At 49.6% G+C, this 22,403-nt stretch overlaps 1 protein-coding gene across 4 annotated transcripts; it reads left to right on the top strand.

The window, feature by feature from the left end:
* Positions 1 to 2,000: 2,000 nt before the first annotated feature.
* On the top strand, positions 2,001 to 22,147 carry LOC147081894 (uncharacterized). Of its 4 annotated transcripts, none has more exons than XR_015076391.1 (3): positions 2,001 to 2,274; positions 2,451 to 2,615; positions 15,466 to 15,889. XR_015076391.1 is itself a non-coding variant. In XM_085980612.1 (3 exons), the coding sequence occupies exon 3, from the start codon at positions 17,890 to 17,892 to the stop codon at positions 19,273 to 19,275; it is 1,386 nt and encodes a 461-aa protein (XP_085836738.1). In that variant the 5' UTR covers positions 2,001 to 2,274; positions 2,451 to 2,615; positions 17,781 to 17,889; the 3' UTR covers positions 19,276 to 22,147. The 4 variants fall into 4 exon arrangements, 3 of the variants coding, with proteins under 3 accessions (XP_085836738.1, XP_085836739.1, XP_085836740.1); XM_085980612.1 differs by lacking the exon at positions 15,466 to 15,889 and adding an exon at positions 17,781 to 22,147; XM_085980613.1 differs by lacking the exon at positions 15,466 to 15,889 and adding an exon at positions 17,781 to 22,147 and having other exon boundaries at positions 2,003 to 2,064.
* Positions 22,148 to 22,403: the final 256 nt, after the last annotated feature.

Genomic DNA, 22,403 nt, shown 5'->3' on the forward strand with positions numbered 1-22,403 from the left:
TCTCGCCTCGGAGTCAGAAAGTTGTGGGTTCATAGTCCCACTCCAGAGACTTGAGCACAAAAATCCAGGCTGACACTCCAGTGCAGTGCTGAGGGAGTGCGGCACTGTCGGAGGTGCCGTCTTTCAGATGAGATGTTAAATTGAGGCCCTGTTTGCTCTCTCAGGTGGATGTAAAAGATCCCATGGCATTATTTCAGGAAAGAAAGACTTGCATTTATATAGTGCCACCAGATATCCTAAAGTGCTTTACAGCCAATGAAGTACTACAATGAAGTAGTCACTGTTGCAATGTGGGAAAGAGCAGGGGAATTATCCCCAGTGTCCGGGCCAATGTTTATCCCTCAATCAACATAAAAAATGATAGATTATCTGGTCATTATCACAGTGCTGTTTGTGGGAGCTTGCTGTGCGCTAATTGACTGCCGCATTTCCTACATTGCAACAGTGACTACACTGCAAAAGTACTTCATTGGCTGTAAAGTACTTTGGGACGTCCGGTGGTGGTGAAAGGCGCTATATAAATGCAAGTCTTTCTTCCTTCACTGGTCTCAGCAGCGACCTCTTCTGGCGGTTGGTTGATTGACAGACGAGAGCCCGCGCATGCGCACAGGGAGCCGCGGTTTGGGCCGGGTCCGGCACAGCGACACCTCCCGGTCACCAAGGGTAATGACCGCGCATGCCCAGAGGAGACCAGCCCGCCTCCCCCCCACTCGGAGCTGCGCATGCGCACTCGGATCCTGCCGGACGGAGTCGGCGCGGGGCCATTCCAGGGAAAGGCCTTGGTGTCGGTTCCAGAGTCGCGATCGGTGACGCGAATTGAGTTTTCTCCGCTCCGATTGGGTGGAGAATGGCGCGGGGTGGATCGGGAGAGAATCGAGAGAAATAGAAAAACCTCAGAGTCCGCGAGGCCCCGGACCGAGCAGCGGCAGTTGGACGGTTACGTGATCTCTTCGGGGACACGTGACCCGGGCCCGCGGCCTGATTGACGGGAGCTTTCGACCAATAGGGTGCGAGCGGGGCGGGGCTGGAGGAGCGAGCCGGCGGCGGGTCCTCCAAGCAATCGAGGAGACTGAGGGGCGGGGCTGGAGGAGCGAGCCGGCGGCGGGTCCTCCAACCAATCGGGGAGCCCGAGGGGCGGGACTAGCGGCACCCAGTGGGCGGGGCTGGAGGTGCGAGCCGGCGGCGGGTCCTCCAACCAATCGGGGAGCCCGAGGGGCGGGACTAGCGCCGGCTGATTGTCTGATCCGCAGGGCAGCGAGTTTCTCCAGTCCCTTGTTCAGGGCCCGGGGAGGCTGTGGGCCTTTATTCCCCGCATTGGACACAAGGCTCTTTGTCTCAGGCATATGGTGACGTCGCACTGAAACTTTCCTTCCTCCTTTACAAAGATGGCTGCCGGTAACCTGGGCCTGTATATGTTCCGATGTAGTCCTCCCACCACTGGGAGCGACAGTGATCCGTTCGTGCGACATAGCTGTACCGCGCAGGCGTAGTACCGCTCCCTTTCCTCTCTCTTTCTCGCACTCTCTCTCTCTCCCGCGCAGGCGCAGTGCAGCTCCCCTGCCCTCCGGCGCAGGCGCAGTACCGCTCCCTTACCCCCCGCGCAGGCGCAGTGCCGCTCCCTTGCTCTCTCCCGCGCAGGTGCAGTGCCGCTCCCCTGCCCTCCGGCGCAGGCGCAGTGGCGCTCCCTTGCTTCCTCTCCCGCGCAGGCGCAGTGCCGCTCCCCTGCCTTCCGGCGCAGGCGCAGTGCCGCTCCCTTTCTTCCACTCCCGCGCAGGTGCAGTGCCGCTCCCCTGCCCTCCGGCGCAGGCGCAGTGCCGCTCCCTTGCTTCCTCTCCCGCGCAGGCGCAGTGCCGCTCCCCTGCCCTCCGGCGCAGGCGCAGTGCCGCTCCCCTGCCCTCCGGCGCAGGCGCAGTGCTGCTCCCCTGCACTCCGGCGCAGTGCCGCTCTCCTGCGCAGGCGCAGTGCCGCACTCCGGCGCAGGCGCAGTCCCGCTCCCCTGCCCTCCGGCGCAGGCGCAGTGCCGCTCCCCTGCTGTGTGCCGGGCCGGGCGGCGCGGGTTGATCGGTGCGTGAGGGTCAGACACAGGCTGGTTGCCCGGGTTACAGGGCCCGTTCTGTGACTGAGGGAACTCGGCCCGACAGCGGCTACTCAGCCCCGAGTTTAGATCACAGCGAGGGAGGGTCACCGCTCCGGGCAGTAACTCCGCACAGAAAATGGCGCATTTTCGCCTAGAGCTGTGAGAATGGGGGAGTCTCAGGAGGCCGGCAATTTACTGTGAGCAAAATCTCCAAACTAAACACACAGCCCCGCAACTGGGGATCTGAGCAAAGGCACAAATTCAAACAAATACTCCGCCTTCACTTTGGATTATTAGTAAGCAGATTAAAAGTCTACATTACATTATTTCACGCTTTCAATATTGTTCTTATTTTCTGCTTTGCCACAATTAGATCTCCCGGTGAATGATGGTGTGATTGACGAAGGTGCTCAGCTCGAAGTAAACAGGGATTGTCGACTGAGGAACAACAGCCGGTTAACCAGCACAGGATTGTGAGCACCAACCGGAGAGAACCCTTCCGATTCAAAGAGCTTTCAGAGATTGACTGTGGAACAAGGTAAGAGAGAGTCCCATTGACTCAGATACACACTGGTCCTGGAGATGGACCGGGGAGAAAGGTCAGAGAGAGTCCCATTGACTCAGATACACACTGGTCCTGGAGATAGACTGGGGAGAAATGTCAGAGAAAGTCCCATTGACTCAGATACACACTGGTCCTGGAGATGGAACGGGGACAAAGGTCAGAGAGAGACCCATTGACTCAGATACACACTGGTCCTGGAGATGGACTGGGGAGAAAGGTCAGAGAGAGTCCCATTGACTCAGATACACACTGGTCCTGGAGATGGACTGGGGAGAAAGGTCAGAGAGAGTCCCATTGACTCAGATACACACTGGTCCTGGAGATGGACTGGGAAGAAAGGTCAGAGAGAGTCCCATTGACTCAGATACACACTGGTCCTGGAGATGGACTGGGGAGAAAGATCAGAGAGAGTCCCATTGACTCAGATACACACTGGTCCTGGAGATGGACTGGGGAGAAAGGTCAGAGAGAGTCCCATTGACTCAGATACACACTGGTCCTGGAGATAGACTGGGGAGAAAGATCAGAGAGAGTCCCATTGACTCAGATACACACTGGTCCTGGAGATGGACTGGGGAGAAAGGCCAGAGAGAGTCCCATTGACTCAGATACACACTGGTCCTGGAGATGGACTGGGGAGAAAGGTCAGAGAGAGTCCTATTAAGAACATAAGAAGCAGGAGTAGGCCATGTGGCCCCTCGGGCCTGCTCCGCCATTCAATAGGATCATGGCTGATCCGAACCTAGACTCACGTCCACTTCCCTGCCCTCTCCCCGTAACCTCTAATTCCCTTATCTGCTAGGAAAATGTCTATCTCCGTTTTAAATTTATTTAATGTCGCAGCTTCCACAGCTCTCTGAGGTAGCAAATTCCATAGATTTACTACCCTCTCAGTGAAGGAGTTTCTCCTCATCTCAGTTTTGAAAGGGCAGCCCCTTATTCTAAGATTATGCCCCCTAGTTCTAGTCTCACCCATCAGTGGAAACATCCTCACTGCATCCACCCGATCAAGCCCCCTCACAATCTTATATGTTTCGATAAGTTCGCCTCTCATTCTTCTGAACTCCAATGAGTAGAGGCCCAACCTACTCAACCTTTCCTCATACGTCAACCCCCTCATCTCCGGAATCAACCGAGTGAACCTTCTCTGAACCGCCTCAAGGGCAAGTATATCTTTTCTTAAATATGGAAACCAAAACTGCACGCAGTATTCCAGGTGTGGCCTCACCAATACCCTGTATAACTGCAGCAAGACTTCCCTGTTTTTATACTCCATCCCCCTTGCAATAAAAGCCAAGATTCCATTGGCCTTCCTGATCACCTGCTGCACCTGCATACTAACTTTTTGTGTTTCATGCACCAGGACCCCCAGATCCCTTTGTACTGTAGTACTTTGCAGTTTCTCTCCATTTAGATAATAACTTGCTCTTTGATTTTTTCTGCCAAAGTGCATAACCTCACACTTTCCAACATTATATTGCATCTGCCAAATCTCTGCCCACTCACTTAGCCTGTCTATGTCCTTTTGCAGGTTTTTTATGTCCGCCTCACTCACTGCTTTCCCTCCCATCTTTGTATTGTCGGCAAACTTGGATATGTTGCACTCGGTCCCTTCCTCCAAATCGTTAATATAGATTGTAAAGAGTTGGGGTCCCAGCACTGACCCCTGCAGAACACCACTAGTTACTGATTGCCAGCCCGAGAACGAACCATTTATCCCAACTCTTTGTTTTCTGTTAGATAGCCAATCTTCCACCCATGCCAGTATATTACCCCCAATCCCGTGATTTTTTATCTTGATCAGTAATCTTTTGTGTGGAACCTTGTCAAATGCCTTTTGGAAGTCCAAATACACTACATCCGCTGGTTCCCCTTTATCCACCCTGTATGTTACATCCTCAAAGAATTCGAGCAAATTTGTCAAACATGACTTCCCCTTCGTAAAACCATGCTGACTCTGTCCTATTAAATTATGTTTATCCAAATGCTCTGTTACTGTTTCCTTAATAATGGACTCCAACATTTTGCCAACCACAGATGTTAGGCTAACTGGTCTATAGTTTCCAGCTTTTTGTCTACTTCCCTTCTTGAATAAGGGTGTTACATTAGAAGTTTTCCAATCTGCCGGGACCTTTCCTGAGTCCAGGGAGTTCTGGAAAATGATCACCAATGCATCCACAATCCCTACCGCCACTTCTCTCAAGACCCTAGGATGTAGGCCATCAGGTCCGGGGGATTTATCCGCCTTAAGTCCCATTATTTTACTGAGTACCATCTCCTTAGTGATTTTAATCGTGTTTAGTTCCTGCCCCCCCATTGCCCCCTGTTTGTCCAGTGTTGGGATATTTTTAGTGTCCTCTACTGTTAAGACTGATACAAAATATTTGTTTAGTGTCTTTGCCATCTCCATGTTCCCCATCACTAGTTTCCCGGTCCCATCCTCTAAGGGACCAACGTTCACTTTAGCCACCCTTTTTCTTTTTATATAGCTGTAGAAACTCTTGCTATCTGTTTTTATATTTTTTGCTAGTTTACTTTCATAATCTATCTTCCCTTTCTTAATTAATCTTCTAGTTATTGTTTGCTGGCTTTTAAATGCTTCCCAATCTTCTATCCTCCCACTAGATTTGGCTACTTTATATGCCCTTGTTTTCAGTCGGATACTATCCTTTATTACTTTACTAAGCCACGGATGGCTGTCTTTTCTTTTACTCCCCTTTTTCCTCAGTGGAATATATTTATCTTGAAAGATGTGAAATGTCTCCTTGAATGTAGACCACTGCTCTTGTGCCGTCTTACACTTTAATCTGTTTTCCCAGTCCACTTTAGTCAATTCTACTCTCATACCTTCATAGTCTCCTTTATTTAAGCTTAGCACGCTGGTTTGAGTTCCAACTCTCTCACCCTCAAACTGAATTTGGAATTCAACCATATTATGGTCACTCAGTCCAAGGGGATCCTTTACTAGGACATTTTTTATTAATCCTGTCTCATTACACAGGACCCGATCTAAGATTGCCTGCCCCCTGGTTGGTTCAGTTACATACTGCTCAAGGAACCCGTCCCTAATACACTCTAGGAACTCTTCCTCAATGCTGCCATGCCCAATTTGATTAGTCCAGTCAATATGAAAGTTAAAATCCCCCATGATTATAGCTGTTCCCTTATTACAAGCCCCAACTATTTCCTGATTTATACTCCGACCAGCAGAGTTGCAACTGTTAGGAGGCCTATAGACTACACCCACTAGTGACTTTTTCCTCTTATTATTCCTTATCTCCACCCAAACTGTTTCACTATCCTGATCCTTTGACCCAATATCATTTCTGACTATTGCAGTGATTCCATCCTTGATTAACATAGCAACCCCACCTCCCTTTCCTTCCTGTCTGTCCTTCCTAATTGTCAAATACCCTTGTATGTTTAGTTCCCAGTCATGATTATCTTGCAGCCATGTTTCCGTAATGGCCACCAGATCATACCCATGTGTAGTTATTTGCACCGTCAACTCATCAATTTTGTTACGAATGCTGCATGCATTCAGATAAAGAACTTTCAAATATGTTTTCTGACAATTTATTCCTGCTTTTACCCCTTTTACTACTTTACCTTTATCATTATTCATTCTGTCCCTTCCTGACATGCTCTGGTTTTTAATTCCCCCACTGCTACCTTGCTCTATTGCCTTCTCCGCTGTCATTTTTATTTTTCGCTCTCTTGAAACCTCCCCCCCACTAATTAGTTTAAAGCCCTCTCTACAGCCCTAGTTATTCGATTCGCCAGGATTCTAGTCCCAGCACTGGCCAAGTGAAGTCCATCCCAACGGAACAGCTGTCTCCTGTCCCAGTACTGATGCCAGTGTCCCAGGAAGCAAAACCCATTTCTCCCACATCAGTCTTTGAGCCACGCATTTAACTCTCTAATTTTATTTACCCTAGCCAAATTTGCACGTGGCTCAGGTAGTAATCCAGAGATTATTACCCTTGTGGTTCTGCTTTTTAATTTGGCCCCTAGCTGCTCAAACTCCCTCAGCAGAACCTCCTTCCTTGTCCTATCTATGTCGTTGGTACCAACATGGACCACGACAACTGGATCCTCCCCCCTCCCACTCCAAGTTTCTCTCTAGCCCAGAGGAGATGTCCTTAACCCTGGCACCGGGCAGGCAACACAGCCTTCAGGACTCTCGCTCTCGGCTGCAAAGAACTCTATCTATCCCCCTAACGATACTATCCCCTACCACTACAACATTTCTTTTAACTCCCCCCACTTGAATGGCCCCCGGCTCCACGGTGCTGTGGCCAAGTTGCTCATCCTCCCCGCAGTCCCTGTTCCCATCCTCACAGGGAGTAAGAGCCTCAAACCTGTTGGGCAAGAGCAAGGGCTGCGGCTCCTCCAACACTACCTCCTGGATCCCCGTACCTGCCTCACTTCTAGTCCCTGGCCACGGACTACATCTGAATTAATTAATCTAATTGGTGTGACTACCTCCTGATACACAGAGTCCAGGTAACTCTCCCCCTCCCTGATATGTCTCAGTGTTTGAAGCTCGGACTCCAGCTCTTCAACACGGAGCCAGAATTCCTCGAGCAGCCAACACTTACTGCAAATGTGATCACCGTGAGCATCAATGGCGTTCACCAGCTCCCACATATTGCAGCAGTAACACAACATCTGATCTCCCATTCTATGTAATTAATTACGTTTATTAATATTATTTTTAAATACCCTCTGCTCTGATTCTAGATGATGAATATCGCACCTTAGAAACTATAAATCAGAGTTTAAGCTTAAAAAAAAAGAGAAATACCTACCAACCAATCACTTACCAGCTTTCTGATGACGTCACACTTGGATTAATTTTTACCTCTCTCCTTCCCTCCGAGTTCGGAGACTGGTTGGCCTTACCTGGTCTCTGGGGCCTTTTATAGCCCCGCTCTGCCGCTCGAGATTCCCCCCGACACTGTGAGGCCTTACCTGGTCTCTGGGGCCTTTTATAGCCCCGCTCTGCCGCTCGAGATTCCCGCCGACACTGTGAGGCCTTACCTGGTCTCCGGGGCCTTTTATAGCCCCGCTCTACCGCTCGAGATTCCCGCCGACGCTGTGAGGCCTTACCTGGTCTCTGGGGCCTTTTATAGCCCCGCTCTGCCACTCGAGATTCCCGCCGACGCTGTGAGGCCTTACCTGGTCTCTGGGGCCTTTTATAGCCCCGCTCTGCCACTCGAGATTCCCGCCGACGCTGTGAGGCCTTACCTGGTCTCTGGGGCCTTTTATAGCCCCGCTCTGCCACTCGAGATTCCCGCCGACGCTGTGAGGCCTTACCTGGTCTCTGGGGCCTTTTATAGTCCCGCTCTGCCGCTCGAGATTCCCGCCGACACTGTGAGGCCTTACCTGGTCTCTGGGGACTTTTATAGCCCCGCTCTGCCGCTCGAGATTCCCGCCGACACTGTGAGGCCTTACCTGGTCTCTGGGGCCTTTTATAGCCCCGCTCTGCCACTCGAGATTCCCGCCGACACTGTGAGGCCTTACCTGGCCTCTGGGGCCTTTTATAGCCCCGCTGCCGCTCGAGATTCCCGCCGACACTGTGAGGCCTTACCTGGTCTCTGGGGCCTTTTATAGCCCCGCTCTGCCGCTCGAGTTTCCCGCCGATGCTGTGATATACACTGGTCCTGGAGATGGACTGGGGAGAAAGGTCAGAGAGAGTCCCATTGACTCAGATACACACTGGCCCTGGAGATGGACTGGGGAGAAAGGTCAGAGAGAGTCCCATTGACTCAGATACACACTGGTCCTGGAGATGGACTGGGGAGAAAGGTCAGAGAGAGTCTCATTGACTCAGATACACACTGGTCCTGGAGATGGACTGGGGAGAAGTTCAGAGAGGGTCCCATTGACTCAGATACACACTGGTCCTGGAGATGGACTGGGGAGAAAGGTCAGAGAGAGTCCCATTGACTCAGATACACACTGGTCCTGGAGATGGACTGGGGAGAAAGGTCAGAGAGAGTCTCATTGACTCAGATACACACTGGTCCTGGAGATGGACTGGGGAGAAGTTCAGAGAGAGTCCCATTGACTCAGATACACACTGGTCCTGGAGATGGACTGGGGAGAAAGGTCAGAGAGAGTCTCATTGACTCAGATACACACTGGTCCTGGAGATAGACTGGGGAGAAAGGTCAGAGAGAGTCCCATTGACTCAGATACACACTGGCCCTGGAGATGGACTGGGGAGAAAGGTCAGAGAGAGTCCCATTGACTCAGATACACACTGGTCCTGGAGATGGACTGGGGAGAAAGGTCAGAGAGAGTCTCATTGACTCAGATACACACTGGTCCTGGAGATGGACTGGGGAGAAGTTCAGAGAGGGTCCCATTGACTCAGATACACACTGGTCCTGGAGATAGACTGGGGAGAAAGGTCAGAGAGTCCCATTGACTCAGATACACACTGGTCCTGGAGATGGACTAGGGAGAAAGGTCAGAGAGAGACCCATTGACTCAGATACACACTGGTCCTGGAGATGGACTGGGGAGAAAGGTCAGAGAGAGACCCATTGACTCAGATACACACTGGCCCTGGAGATGGACTGGGGAGAAAGGTCAGAGAGAGTCCCATTGACCCAGATACACACTGGTCCTGGAGATGGACTGGGGAGAAGTTCAGAGGGTCCCATTGACTCAGATACACACTGGTCCTGGAGATGGACTAGGGAGAAAGGTCAGAGAGAGACCCATTGACTCAGATACACACTGGTCCTGGAGATGGACTGGGGAGAAAGGTCAGAGAGAGACCCATTGACTCAGATACACACTGGTCCTGGAGATGGACTGGGGAGAAAGGTCAGAGAGAGTCCCATTGACTCAGATACACACTGGTCCTGGAGATGGACTGGGGAGAAAGGTCAGAGAGTCCCATTGACTCAGATACACACTGGTCCTGGAGATGGACTGGGGAGAAAGGTCAGAGAGAGTCCCATTGACTCAGATACTGGGATAGTCAGAGTCTGAAAGGCTTAGAGGGTGCAGTATTCTTAAAGTGCATCCAGGAGAGCTTTTTGAGCCAGCATGTAGAAAGTCCTACAAGAGAGGGGGCGGTACTGGATCTAATTCTAGGGAATGTGGCCGGCCAAGTGGAAGAAGTGTTCGTAGGAGAGCACTTTGGTGACAGTGACCATAATTCAGTGAGATTTAAGGTAGCCATGGAAAAGGACAGAGATGGACTGGAAATAAAGGTTCTAAATTGGGGGAAGGCCGATTTTAATAGGATAAGGCAGGATCTGGCCAAAGTGGACTGGGATCAGCTACTTGTAGGAAAATCCGCATCGGAGCAATGGGAGTCTTTCAGAAGGGAAATTGAGATCGTACAGTGGCAACATGTTCCCGTAAAGGTCAAGGGTGGGCCCAAAAACCCCAGGGAACCTTGGATGACAAGGGATATACGAGAATGGATTAGGAAAAAAAGGAGGGCTTTTGGCAGATACAAAAGGCTAAAGACAGAGGAAGCCCTAGAGGAGTATAAAAAGTGCAGGGGGATACTTAAAAAAGAAATTAGGAGAGCGAGGAGGGGCCATGAAATAACACTGGCGAGCAAAATCAAGGAAAATCCTAAGATGTTTTATAAGTATATTAAGGGTAAGAGGATAACTAGGGAAAGAGTAGGGCCCATTAGGGACCAAAGTGGCAATCTGTGTGTGGAGCCGGAAGATGTAGGTGGGGTTCTAAATGAATTTTTTACATCTGTTTTCACTATGGAGAAGGACGATGTAAACATAGATATAGGGCAGGGGGACTGTGATATACTCGAACATATTAGCATCGAGAAGGAGGAGGTATTGGCGGTTTTAGCAGGCTTAAAAGTGGATAAATCCCCAGGCCCGGACGAGATGTATCTCAGGCTGCTGTGTGAGGCAAAAGAGGAGATTGCAGGGGCTCTAACACAAATTTTCAGAACCTCTCTGGCCACAGGGGATGTGCCGGAGGACTGGAGAACAGCTAATGTAGTACCATTATTCAAGAAGGGTAGTAGGAATAAACCAGGGAACTACAGGCCAGTGAGCCTAACATCAGTGGTAGGGAAATTATTGGAAAAAATTCTGAGGGACAAAACTAGTCTCCACTTGGAGAGGCAAGGATTAATCAGGGATAGTCAGCATGGCTTTGTCAAGGGAAGATCATGTCTGACTAATTTGATTGAATTTTTTGAAGGGGTGACTAGGTGTGTGGATGAGGGTAGTGCAGTGGATGTGGTATACATGGATTTCAGTAAGGCTTTCGATAAAGTCCCGCATAGGAGACTGGTCAAGAAGGTAAGAGCCCATGGAATCCAGGGTGCCTTGGCACATTGGATACAAAACTGGCTGAGTGGCAGAAGGCCGAGGGTGATGGTCGAAGGTTGTTTTTGTGACTGGAAGCCTGTGTCCAGTGGGGTACCGCAGGGATCGGTGCTGGGTCCCTTGCTGTTTGTGGTCTACATTAATCATTTAGATGTGAATGTAAAAGGTATGATCAGTAAGTTCGCAGATGACACGAAAATTGGTGGGGTGGTAAATAGCGAGGAGGGTAGCCTCAGTCTGCAGGACGATATAAATGGGTTGGTCAGATGGGCGGAACAGTGGCAAATGGAATTTAACCCTGAAAAGTGTGAGGTGATGCACTTTGGAGGGACTAACAAGGTAAGGGAATACACAATGAATGGTAAGCCCCTAGGTAAGACAGAGGGTCAAGGATTTCACTGAACGGCTGCAGGGCATTCTGAAGGGGGAGGGTGAACAGGCAGAGGTCGTGGTTCACATTGGGACCAATGACATGGGTAGGAAGAGGGATGAGGTCCTGCAGCAAGAATTTAGGGAGCTAGGTAGCAGATTAAAGAGCAGGACCTCAAAGGTTGTAATCTCTGGATTACTCCCGGTGCCACGTGCTAGTGAGTATAGGAATAGGAGGATAGAGCAGATGAATGCGTGGCTAAAGAGTTGGTGCAGGAGGGAGGGCTTTAGTTTCCTGGATCACTGGCTCTGCTTCTGGGGAAGGTGGGACTTGTACAAGTCGGACGGGTTGCACCTGAACCAGAGCGGGACAAATATCCTTGCGGGGAGGTTTGCTGTTGTGGGGGATTTAAACTAACCTGGCAGGGGGATGGGATACAGAGTGGAGCTACAATAGGGGGTGATGTACAGCTAAATATAGAGGAAAAAACAAGTCAGTTTGGAAGGAAGGGCAAATATGTAACGGCACAAGGGAGTAGGGCAAGGCTGGATGGCATTTATTTTAATGCAAGGAGTCTTGTGAATAAGGTGGATGAACTGAAGGTGTTGATGAACACATGGGAGTATGATATTGTTGCTATCCCGGAGACATGGTTGAGGGAGGGGCAAGACTGGCAGCTCAATATTCCGGGGTATAGAATCTTCAGGCGAGACAGAGGGGGAGGTAAAAGAGGAGGGGGTGTCGCAATATTAATTAAGGAGTCAATTACTGCTATAAGGAGGGATGATATATTAGCAGGTTCCTCTAATGAGGCCATATGGGTGGAACTTAAAAACAAAAAGGGGGCAAGCACTTTGCTGGGAGTGTACTATAGGCCCCCAAACAGTCAGGGGGAAATAGAGGAACAGATATGTAGGCAAATCTCAGAGAAATGTGCAAATAATAGGGTAATAATAGTGGGGGATTTCAACTTCCCCAATATTAACTGGGATAGTCAGAGTGTGAAAGGCTTAGAGGGTGCAGAATTCTTAAAGCGCATCCAAGAGAGCTTTTTGAGTCAGCATGTAGAAAGTCCGATAGCAAAATACTGCAGATGTTGGAAATCCGAAATAACAACAGAAAATGCTGGAAAAACTCAGCAGGTCAGGCAACATCCGTGGAGAGAAATTTGAGTTGACGTTTCGGGTTGGACCCTTCTTCAAAACTGGAAAGAAAAGAAACTAGATCGAAGGCAGGGCTGCGATCGGACAAAAGAATAAAAGAAACAAAAGAAGTAAAAGAGATTAGAAGCTAGACGAGATGGTAATAGGCTGGGATTAGGTGTAAAGTGTACTGGCAGGGCAAAAGATAGCTGCCAGGTGTGAGAGAGAAACAAAAGGAAAGGGGGGGGGGGGGGGGAAAGGAGTGGAACAATTACAAGAGAAAATGAAATGGGGGCCGAGCTTATGATCTGAAATTGTTGAACTCGATATTGAGTCCGGAAGGCTGCAGACTGCCTAATCGGAAGATGAGGTGCTGTTCCTCTACATTGGGGAGACCAAACGCAGATTGGGTGACCGCTTTGCGGAACACCTCCGTTCAGTCTGTAAGGGTGACCCCGAGCTTCCGGTCGCCTGTCATTTTAATTCACCGCTCCATTCCCACTCGGACCTCACCGTCCTTGGCCTCTTGTATTGTTCCACGGAAGCTCAACGTAAACTCGAGGAACAGCATCTCATCTTCTGATTAGGGGGTGACTAGGTGTGTGGATGAGGGTAGTGCAGTGGATGTGGCTTAGTGGCAGAAGGCAGAGGGTGATGGTCGAAGGTTGTTTTTGTGACTGGAAGCCTGTGTCCAGTGGGGTACCGCAGGGATCGGTGCTGGGTCCTGTAGTGTATGTACCCGTCTACCTTTAAGAGAACTATTGTATGTAACCGTTCACCTTTAAGAGAACTACTTTAGGTGTGGCACTACTTGTTTGGCTTCTGTATACTGTAATACCGACAGTGACCACACCGGTATATAAGTGCTGTGGCAGGTTTTATTGGGCAGATTCGCCCTGACCTTCGAATAGTAAAGTCCTGTTGTATGTTACTCCTGAAGTCTGTGTCGTAATTAACTGCACAAACCACAGACTTTACAGGTCCCTTGCTGTTTGTGGTCTACATTAATGATTTGGATGTGAATGTAAAAGGTATGATAAGTAAGTTCGCAGATGACACGAAAATTGGTGGGGTGGTAAACCACTGTTTGTATTCCACTGTGTACATGCCTGTACATGCCTCGGCTGACTCCTCCCACAAATCCTGGTGTAAAGGTGACTGCTCCGCAGCCCCTTTGTATTCTGGACCGGTCGACCACTCGAGGCACACCTTCATTCTCTTGTTAATAAAAGCCTGTTAATTACTCGCTTAATCTCAGTCTTTTGAGTTATTGATAGCGCATCAGGTGCTAAATAGCGAGGAGGGTAGTCTCAGTCTGCAGGACGATATAGATGGGTTGGTCAGATGGGCGGAACAGTGGCAAATGGAATTTAACCTGGAAAAGTGCGAGGTGATGCACTTTGGAGGGACTAACAAGGCAAGGGAATACACAATGAATGTTAAGACCCTAGGTAAGGCGGAGGGTCAGAGGGACCTTGGTGTGCATGTACATAGATCCCTGAAGGCAGCAGAACAGGTGGATAAGGTGGTTAAAAAGGCATATGGGATACTTGCCTTCATTAGCCGAGGCATAGAATATAAGAGCAGGGAGGTTATGATGGAGCTGTATAAAACGCTAGTTAGGCCACAGCTGGAATACTGTGTGCAGTTCTGGTCGCCACACTATAGGAAGGATGTGATTGCTTTGGAGAGGGTGCAGAGGAGATTCACCAGGATGTTACCTGGGCTGGAGCGCTTCAGCTATGAAGAGAGACTGGACAGGCTGGGTTTGTTTTCCTTGGAGCAGAGAAGGCTGAGGGGGGACCTGATTGAGGTGTACAAAATTATGAGGGGCATAGATAGGGTAGATAGAAAGGAGCTTTTTCCCTTAGTAGAGGGGTCAATAACAAGGGGGCATAGATTCAAGGTAAGGGGCAGGAGGTTTAGAGGGGATTTGAGGAAGAAATTTTTCACCCAGAGGGTGGTTGGAATCTGGAACTCACTGTCTGAAAGGATGGTGGAGGCAGAAACCCTCGCAACATTCAAGAAGCATTTGGATGAGCACTTGAAATGCCAGAGCATACAAGGCTACGGACCAAACGCTGGAAAATGGGATTAGGTTAGACAGGGCTTGATGGCCGGCACCGACGCGATGGGCCGAAGAGCCTCTTTCCGTGCTGTATAACTCTATGACTCTATGACTACAGTTCATTCTATGACACCCACAAGTCGTGTACTCAAACGGATCAAGCTTGGGGTTTGATGTGGTAGAAGGCGAACGAGATGAGAATGGAAATAATCTCAAGTAAGAAAAGGCCCAAAAATTAAACAGTCTGGAGCAGAACATCAATTCGTCTTCTCTTATCATGGAGAAATCAAATATTTGACGCACTGTGTTTTTGAAACAAAGCTTATTTATTCACTGAAATAACAACAGAAAATGCTGGAAATACTCAGCAGGCCAGGCAGGATCCGTGGAGAGAGAAACAGGGTTAACGTTTCAGGTCTGGGACCCTTCATCAGAACTGGAAAAAGCTGGAGATGTAACAGATATTGCTAAGGTAAGAGGCAGGAAAGTTATCCTGGGTGGATCTGAAACACGAAGGGTGGAAGTTCAGTTGGAATCCACGTGGAATAAGTTGGAACCGGAGACAGGTGTTGAGGAAAGAGATGTGGCTGTGAAACCGAGTCTTGGAAAATGTTGCAAATGGGGAATGGCAAAATCATACAGCATGAAAAATGGGAGTAAGGGTTAAAGTCTGAAATTGTTGAACTCAATGTTGAGTCCAGAAGGCTGTAAAGTGCCGAATCGAAAGATGAGGTGCTGTTCCTCGAGCTTTATTTATTCACTATTTAAACAGAATATTAATCTCCAGCGCAGATACAGGGGTTATTAAGATCAGCAGAAACAAACCATGACTACTAGAATGAACATGGTTCAGTCCTCAATCTGATCACAGTAAATCATGTTCCATTCACTAATCTGGTCTTTTACCCAGCATTCCCTGCAGTGGACCACGTGCCGCACCCAGACTACAAGAGCCCAGTGCGCAGGCGCGGGAGGGGCCGGTATATTGAGCATGCGCAGTGCGTTACTGGAGATGGAGAGGAGCTGAAGCCGGGAGGGCGATGGTGCAGCGGGGGAGGCAAGCCCCCGAATAATAACCTGAAGATCCCGTGTTTGCAGTTGCGGGGATTTCTTCCCCTTACAGGCCCAGGTTAACGGCAGCCATCTTTGTAAAGGAGGACGGAAAGTTTCAGTGCGATGTCACCCTGTGCCTGAGACGAAGAGCCATCTTTGTAAAGGAGAGTGGAAAGTTCCAGTGCGATGTCACCCTGTGCCTGAGACAAAGAGCCATCTTTGTAAAGGAGAGCGGAAAGTTCCAGTGCGACGTCACCCTATGCCTGAGACAAAGAGCCATCTTTGTAAAGGAGGACGGAAAGTTTCAGTGCGACGTCACCCTGTGCCTGAGACAAAGAGCCATCTTTGTAAAGGAGAGCAGAAAGTTTCAGTGCGACGTCACCCTGTGCCTGAGCCAAAGAGCCTTGTGTCCAATGCGGGGAATAAAGGCCCACAGCCTCCCCGGGCCCCGGGCCCTGAACAAGGGACTGGAGAAACTCGCTGCCCTGCGGATCAGACAATCAGCCGGCGCTAGTCCCGCCCCTCGGACTCCCCGATTGGTTGGAGGACACGCCGCCGGCTCGCTCCTCCAGCCCCGCCCTGCTCGCTCCCTATTGGTGGGAAGCTGCCGTCAATCAGGCCGCGGGCCTGGGTGACGTGTCCCCGAGGAGATCACGTGCACCGTCCAGGTGCCGCCGCTCGGTCCGGGGCCTCGCAGACTCTCAGGTTTTTCTATTTCTCTCGATTCTCTCCCGATCCACCCCGCGCCATTCTCCACCCAATCGGAGCGGAGAAAACTCACTTCGCGTCACCGATCGCGACTCTGGAACCGACACCAAGGCCTTTCCCCGGAATGGCCCCGCGCCGACTCCGTCCGGCAGGATCCGAGTGCGCAGGTGCAGCTCCGAGTGGGGGAGGGGGGTTGGTCTCCTCTGGGCATGCGCGGTTGTTACCCTTGGTGACCGGGAGGGGTCGCTGTGCTGGACTCGGCCCAAACCGCTGCTCCCTGTGCGCATGCGCGGACTCTCGGCTGTCAATCCAGCAACCGCCAGAAGAGGTTGCTGGTGAGACCAGTGAAGGAAGAAAGACTTGCATTTATATAGCGCCTTTCACCACCACCGGACGTCCCAAAGTACTTTACAGCTAATGAAGTACTTTTGCAGTGTAGTCACTGTTGTAATGTAGGAAATGTGGAAGTAAATTAGCGCAGAGCAAGATCCCACAAACAGCAATGTGATAATGACCAGATAATCTATCTTTTTTTATGTTGATTGAGGGATAAACATTGGCTCAGACACCGGGGATAATTCCCCTGCTCTTTCCCACATTACAACAGTGACTACTTCATTGTAGTACTTCATTGGCTGTAAAGCACTTTAGGATATCTGGTGGCACTATATAAATGCAAGTCTTTCTTTCCTGAAATAATGCCATGGGATCTTTTACATCCACCTGAGAGAGCAAACAGGACCTCAATTTAACATCTCATCCGAAAGACGGCACCTCCGACAGTGCCGCACTCCCTCAGCACTGCACTGGAGTGTCAGCCTGGATTCTTGTGCTCAAGTCTCTGGAGTGGGACTATGAACCCACAACTTTCTGACTCAGAGGCGCGAGTGCTACCCACTGAGCCACTGGCTGACACTAAAGAGCAAGCAGTTCTGACGAAAGGTCATCGACCTGAAACGTTAACTCTGTTTCTCTCTCCACAGATGCTGCCTGACCTGCTGAGTATTTCCAGCATTTTCTGTTTTTATTAAAGAAACGAGGGAGTGATTGCTGACGGGAAGAATGTTGGGTCGTCCTGCGCATGCGCACCTCCCTGTGGCTGAGGCGAAACACCGACTCGCCCCCACCTGAGCCGCTCACGCGTACCAGATGTTGCGGCTCCGCATGCACGCCCGATGTTCCAACCGCGGGGTTTTGTGTGCTAAGCATGCGTGTTGTGGACCGATCGGGACGGGCGATTGTAGAGCAGGAAGGAGAGCGCGGGGGCCATGAGCACATGCGCGGGACTCGGAGTCAACAGAGTGCTTTCTGGAGCGCGGGGGCTTGTGTGTATTACAGCCGCCTTTACTGCTGATCCTTTCAACCAACCTGGGGCCTGAAAATCAGCTTCACTGCCCCTAGGTTCGGAAAGGGGAAAATTAAACAACAGTTTGCCTCTGATCCTTTTCTGATCTCAATTTACAGGGTTATAGAAGTGGAGCAGTTACAGGCGGGAAGCTCAGACCAAACATCACGTCAAGATCTGACAGAGTCGCTGGATTCATCAGGACCTGAATATCATCAGCCTTTGCACATGGAAGGAGAGAGCAGGGATCGCAACACAGACAAACCGCACACGTGTTCAGTGTGTGGACGCGGATTCAGCCGATCGCTTGACCTGGTGAGACACGTGCACCGTCACACCAGGGAGAAACCGGGTAAAGGTGGGGACGGCGGGAAGGGCTTCAGTTCCCCGTCAGCATTGGAAGTTCAACGGCACAGTCACACCAGGGACAGTCTGTTCACCTGCTCCGTGTGTGGAAAGGGATTTGTTTGTTCATCCCACCTGCAAACACACCAGGGAGTTCACACTGGGGAGAGACCATTTCAGTGTCCTGACTGTGGGAAGAGTTTTAAAAACCCCAGGGAACTAAAGCAGCACCAACTTGTCCACACTGATGAGAGACCATTTCAATGTTCTGACTGTGGGAAGAGCTTTAAAAGCGCTCAGTATCTGAAGAGACACTGGCTCCTACACACTGGGGAGAGGCCGTTCACCTGCTCTGTGTGTGGGAAGGGATTCACTCAGTCATCCAACCTGCTGACACATCAGCGAGTTCACACTGACGAGAGGCCCTTTAAATGTTCTGACTGTGGGAAGAGCTTTAAAAGCTCCGGGGAGCTGAAGGGACACCAGCGAGTTCACACTGGGGAGAGACTCTTTCAATGTTCTGAGTGTGGGAAGAGTTTTAAAAGCTCCGGGGAGCTCAAGAGACACCAACGCCTACACACGGGGGAGAGGCCGTTCAGATGCTCTGTGTGTGGGAAGGGATTCGCTCATTCATCCCACCTGCTGGTACATCAGCGAGTTCACACTGGGGAGAGTCCATTCACCTGCTCCGTGTGTGGGAAGGGATTCGCTCATTCATCCCACCTGCTGCTACATCAGCGAGTTCACACTGGGGAGAGACCGTTCACCTGCTCCGTGTGTGGGAAGGGATTCACTCAGTCATCCAACCTGCTGATACATCAGCGAGTTCACACTGACGAGAGGCCCTTTAAATGTTCTGACTGTGGGAAGAGCTTTAAAAGCTCCGGGGAGCTGAAGGGACACCAGCGAGTTCACACTGGGGAGAGACTCTTTCAATGTTCTGAGTGTGGGAAGAGTTTTAAAAGCTCCGGGGAGCTCAAGAAACACCAACACCGACACACTGGGGAGAGGCCGTTCACCTGCTCCGTGTGTGGGAAGGGATTCGCTAATTCATCCCACCTGCTGCTACATCAGCGAGTTCACACTGGGGAGAGACCGTTCACCTGCTCCGTGTGTGGGAAGGGATTCACTCAGTCATCCCACCTGCTGACACATCAGCGAGTTCACACTGGGGAGAGACCGTTCACCTGCTCCGTGTGTGGGAAGGGATTCACTCAGTCATCCAACCTGCTGACACACCAGCGACTTCACACTGATCATAGAATCTAACAGCACAGAAGGAGGTGATTCGGCCCATCGTGTCTGTGCCCATCGTGTCTTTGGAAGAGCTGTCCAATTTAGTCCCACACCCCAGCTTTATCACCAGAACTCTGCAAACTAGTCCTCTTCAAGGACTCATCCAATTACTGTTTGAAAATTCCTGTGGAACCTGATTCCAGCCTCCTTTCAGATGGTGCGTTCCAGATCTGAACAACCCTCTGTACGAAAACAATTCTCCTAATTTCACCTATAGTTCTTTTAGTAACTATTTTAAATCTGTGACCTTTGGTTACCAACCCACTTGCCAGAGTGAACAGTTTCTCCCTACTTGCTCGATCAAAACCCCTCATCATTTTGAACACCTCTATTAGGTCTCTTAACCTTCTCTGCTCTAAGGGGAACAATCCCAGCTTCTCCAGTCTCTCCACATAACTGAAGTCCCTCATCCCTGGTACCATCCTGGTCAACCTCCTCTGCACCCTCTCCAAGGCCTTGACATCCTTCCTAAAGTGTGGTGCCCAGAACTGTACACAAGACTCCAGCTGAGGCCAAAACCCTGCAGCTGTACAAAACCCTGGTTAGACCACACCTGGAGCACTGTGAGCAGTTCTGGGCATCACACCTTAGGAAGGATATATTGGCCTTGGAGGGAGTGCAGCGTAGGTTTACCAGAATGATACCTGGACTTCAAGGGTTAAGTTACGAGGAGGGATTACACAAACTAGGGTTGTATTCCCTGGAATTTAGAAAGTTAAGGGGTGATCTGATCGATGTTTTCAGGATATTAAGGGGAACAGATAGGGTAGATAGAGAGAAACTATTTCTGCTGGTTGGGGATTCTAGGACTGGGGGCATAGTCTAAAAATTAGAGCCAGACCTTTCAGGAGTGAAATTAGGAAACACTTCTACACACAAAGGGTGGTAGAAGTTTGGAACTCTCTTCCGCAAACAGCAATTGATGCTCGGTCAATTGTTAATTTTCAATCTGAGATTGATAGGTTTTTGTTAACCAAAGGTATTAAGGGATATGGGCCAAAGGCGGGTGTATGGAGTTAGGTCGCAGATCAGCCATGATCTCATAGAATGGTGGAACAGGCTCGAGGGGCTGAATGGCCTCCTCCTGTCCTATGTTCCTAACTAGTGATTTGTAACGGTTTAGTGTAACTTCCTTGTTTTTGTATTCAATGGCACTATTTACAAAGCCAAGTATCCCATACGCTTTCTGAACCGCCTCACCAACTTGCCACGGCACTTTCAAAGACTTGTGAATATGGGCCCCCAGGTCCCTCTGCTCTTGCACCCCCTCAAACTAGTCCCATTTAGATTATGTGGCCTCTCCCTGTTGTTTCTCCCAAAGTGCATCACTTCACACTTATCCTCATTTAATTTCATCTGCCTTGTGTCTGCTCATTTCACAGTCTGTCTCTGTCCTTCTGAAGTCTGCTACTACTACACTCACAAAACTTGGCAACATAGTAAACAGTATCATCCGTAAACTTTGAAATTGTACACCTATACCCAAGTCCAGGTCAGTTATATATAACAAGAAAAGCAATGGTCCTAATCCCGACCCCTGGGGAAGCCCACTGCATACTTCCCTCCAGTCAGAAAAACATCCCTCAGCACTGCTCACTGCCTCCTCTCCCTTAGCCAATTATATACCCAAATTACCATCAGCCCTTTAATTCCCTCTGCTGCTATTTTCAGAGTAAGTCTCTTATATGGTATTTTATCAAATGCCTTTTGAAAGTCCATATATACAACATCTGCTGCACTACCTTCATCAACCCTCTGTTACTTCATCAGAGAACTCAATCAGGTTAATCAGACACGATTTACCTTTAACAAATCCATACTGGCTGCCCCTTATTAATCCATGCTTCTCCAAGTGAGAATTAAATTTGTCCTTGACAATGGTCTCTAGTCGTTCACCCACCACTGTAGGGGTCGCAAAATCCCCTCAGCCCCCTCAGATCGGGGAATATTAATCCACATCGTGGATGAAGACTTGTGTGATTTAAATTGTCTCTGGGTTGGACAATGTTTTAAAACATACCCAGAACCGCAAAAGGCTGCGTTAAAAAGCTCGTAAGCTAGGCAGCACTTGGACACTGGAATCAAAGAACTTTGTGAAAATCGCACACTTTAAGATTGTACATTTTATTAAAAGATGTACTCTTGAGTTTTGGACTGTTTAAATTGCCCAGGGCATAAAAATGGCTGAACAGACCTCATGGAAACAGAATTTTAAAAGGCAGCAGAAAAGGACAGACAGGCTGTTAGCATATGAAAAGCTCAGCGCTGCCCTGTAGTAAGTTTGAATGGAGCCCGAGCTGTCAGTCACCCTGTGGTATTGGGCGGATCCGGTAACCTACAAGCTGCTTGTTTACACTGGGGAGTAGCCCATTTGAATCAGCCAATCATCGGGCGGCAAGCAAAATGGGTTGTTAACACACATCCATTCACTTAAATTGACTCTACTATGTGATGTCTCCATGTATGAATGGAGGAAGTTAAAAGCCCTTCTCTTGTGTATTCGGACTTTTCGGCACGAAATTGCGCACGGACCTTTTCGGCGCGAAAACAGCAGGGACTCCCAGGGTATAAAGATTAAGCCCAGGAAGTCCTCTGCCCCCTTTTTTGTCTCTTTTACTCTTTGGACTGCAGGTGAGCAAGGCTTCTGACCCACTAGCAAGACAATCTAGTGAGAAGTAAAGGGGTGGTAATTTAAGGGAAATGTTGCTAAGATTGTACGGTTAACATTGTAGCCATTTATCCCTCATTTTTGCCGTCTGCCTTCCCCTGTTAAGCAATTTTACCGTGATTACTTTGATCGTGTGGTGTAGTTTCTTTAGTTTTAATAAAATTTGACTTTCTTGCATCCAGACTATTTGTCCGTTTTTAATATATCATTAATTATAAGTTCCTCCAGTCAGAACTGGAGGCGGGGGAGGGGGGGCGTTTAGCGATTCAAAACCGCTGATTGGAATTGGTCACAGTGCAGTAGCAAAGGCTGCCTGACCAGGTAAATTACCGTAAACCAGGTAAAGGATGCCCACCTACACCACTGACATTAGACTGATTGGCCTGTAGTTACCAGGTTTATCCCTCTTCCCTTTTTTTAAACAGGGTGTAAC

The sequence above is a fragment of the Somniosus microcephalus genome, unplaced genomic scaffold (genome assembly GCF_052327205.1).
Source record: "Somniosus microcephalus isolate GS21.2 unplaced genomic scaffold, FLI_Smic_1.0 scaffold309, whole genome shotgun sequence".
In the NCBI taxonomy this organism is placed as follows: Eukaryota; Metazoa; Chordata; class Chondrichthyes; order Squaliformes; family Somniosidae; genus Somniosus; species Somniosus microcephalus.

Excerpts from the sequence above, each read along its gene's own strand:
- LOC147081894 (XM_085980612.1), top strand. The coding sequence starts at position 17,890 with ATGGAAGGAGAGAGCAGGGATCGCAACACAGACAAACCGCACACGTGT.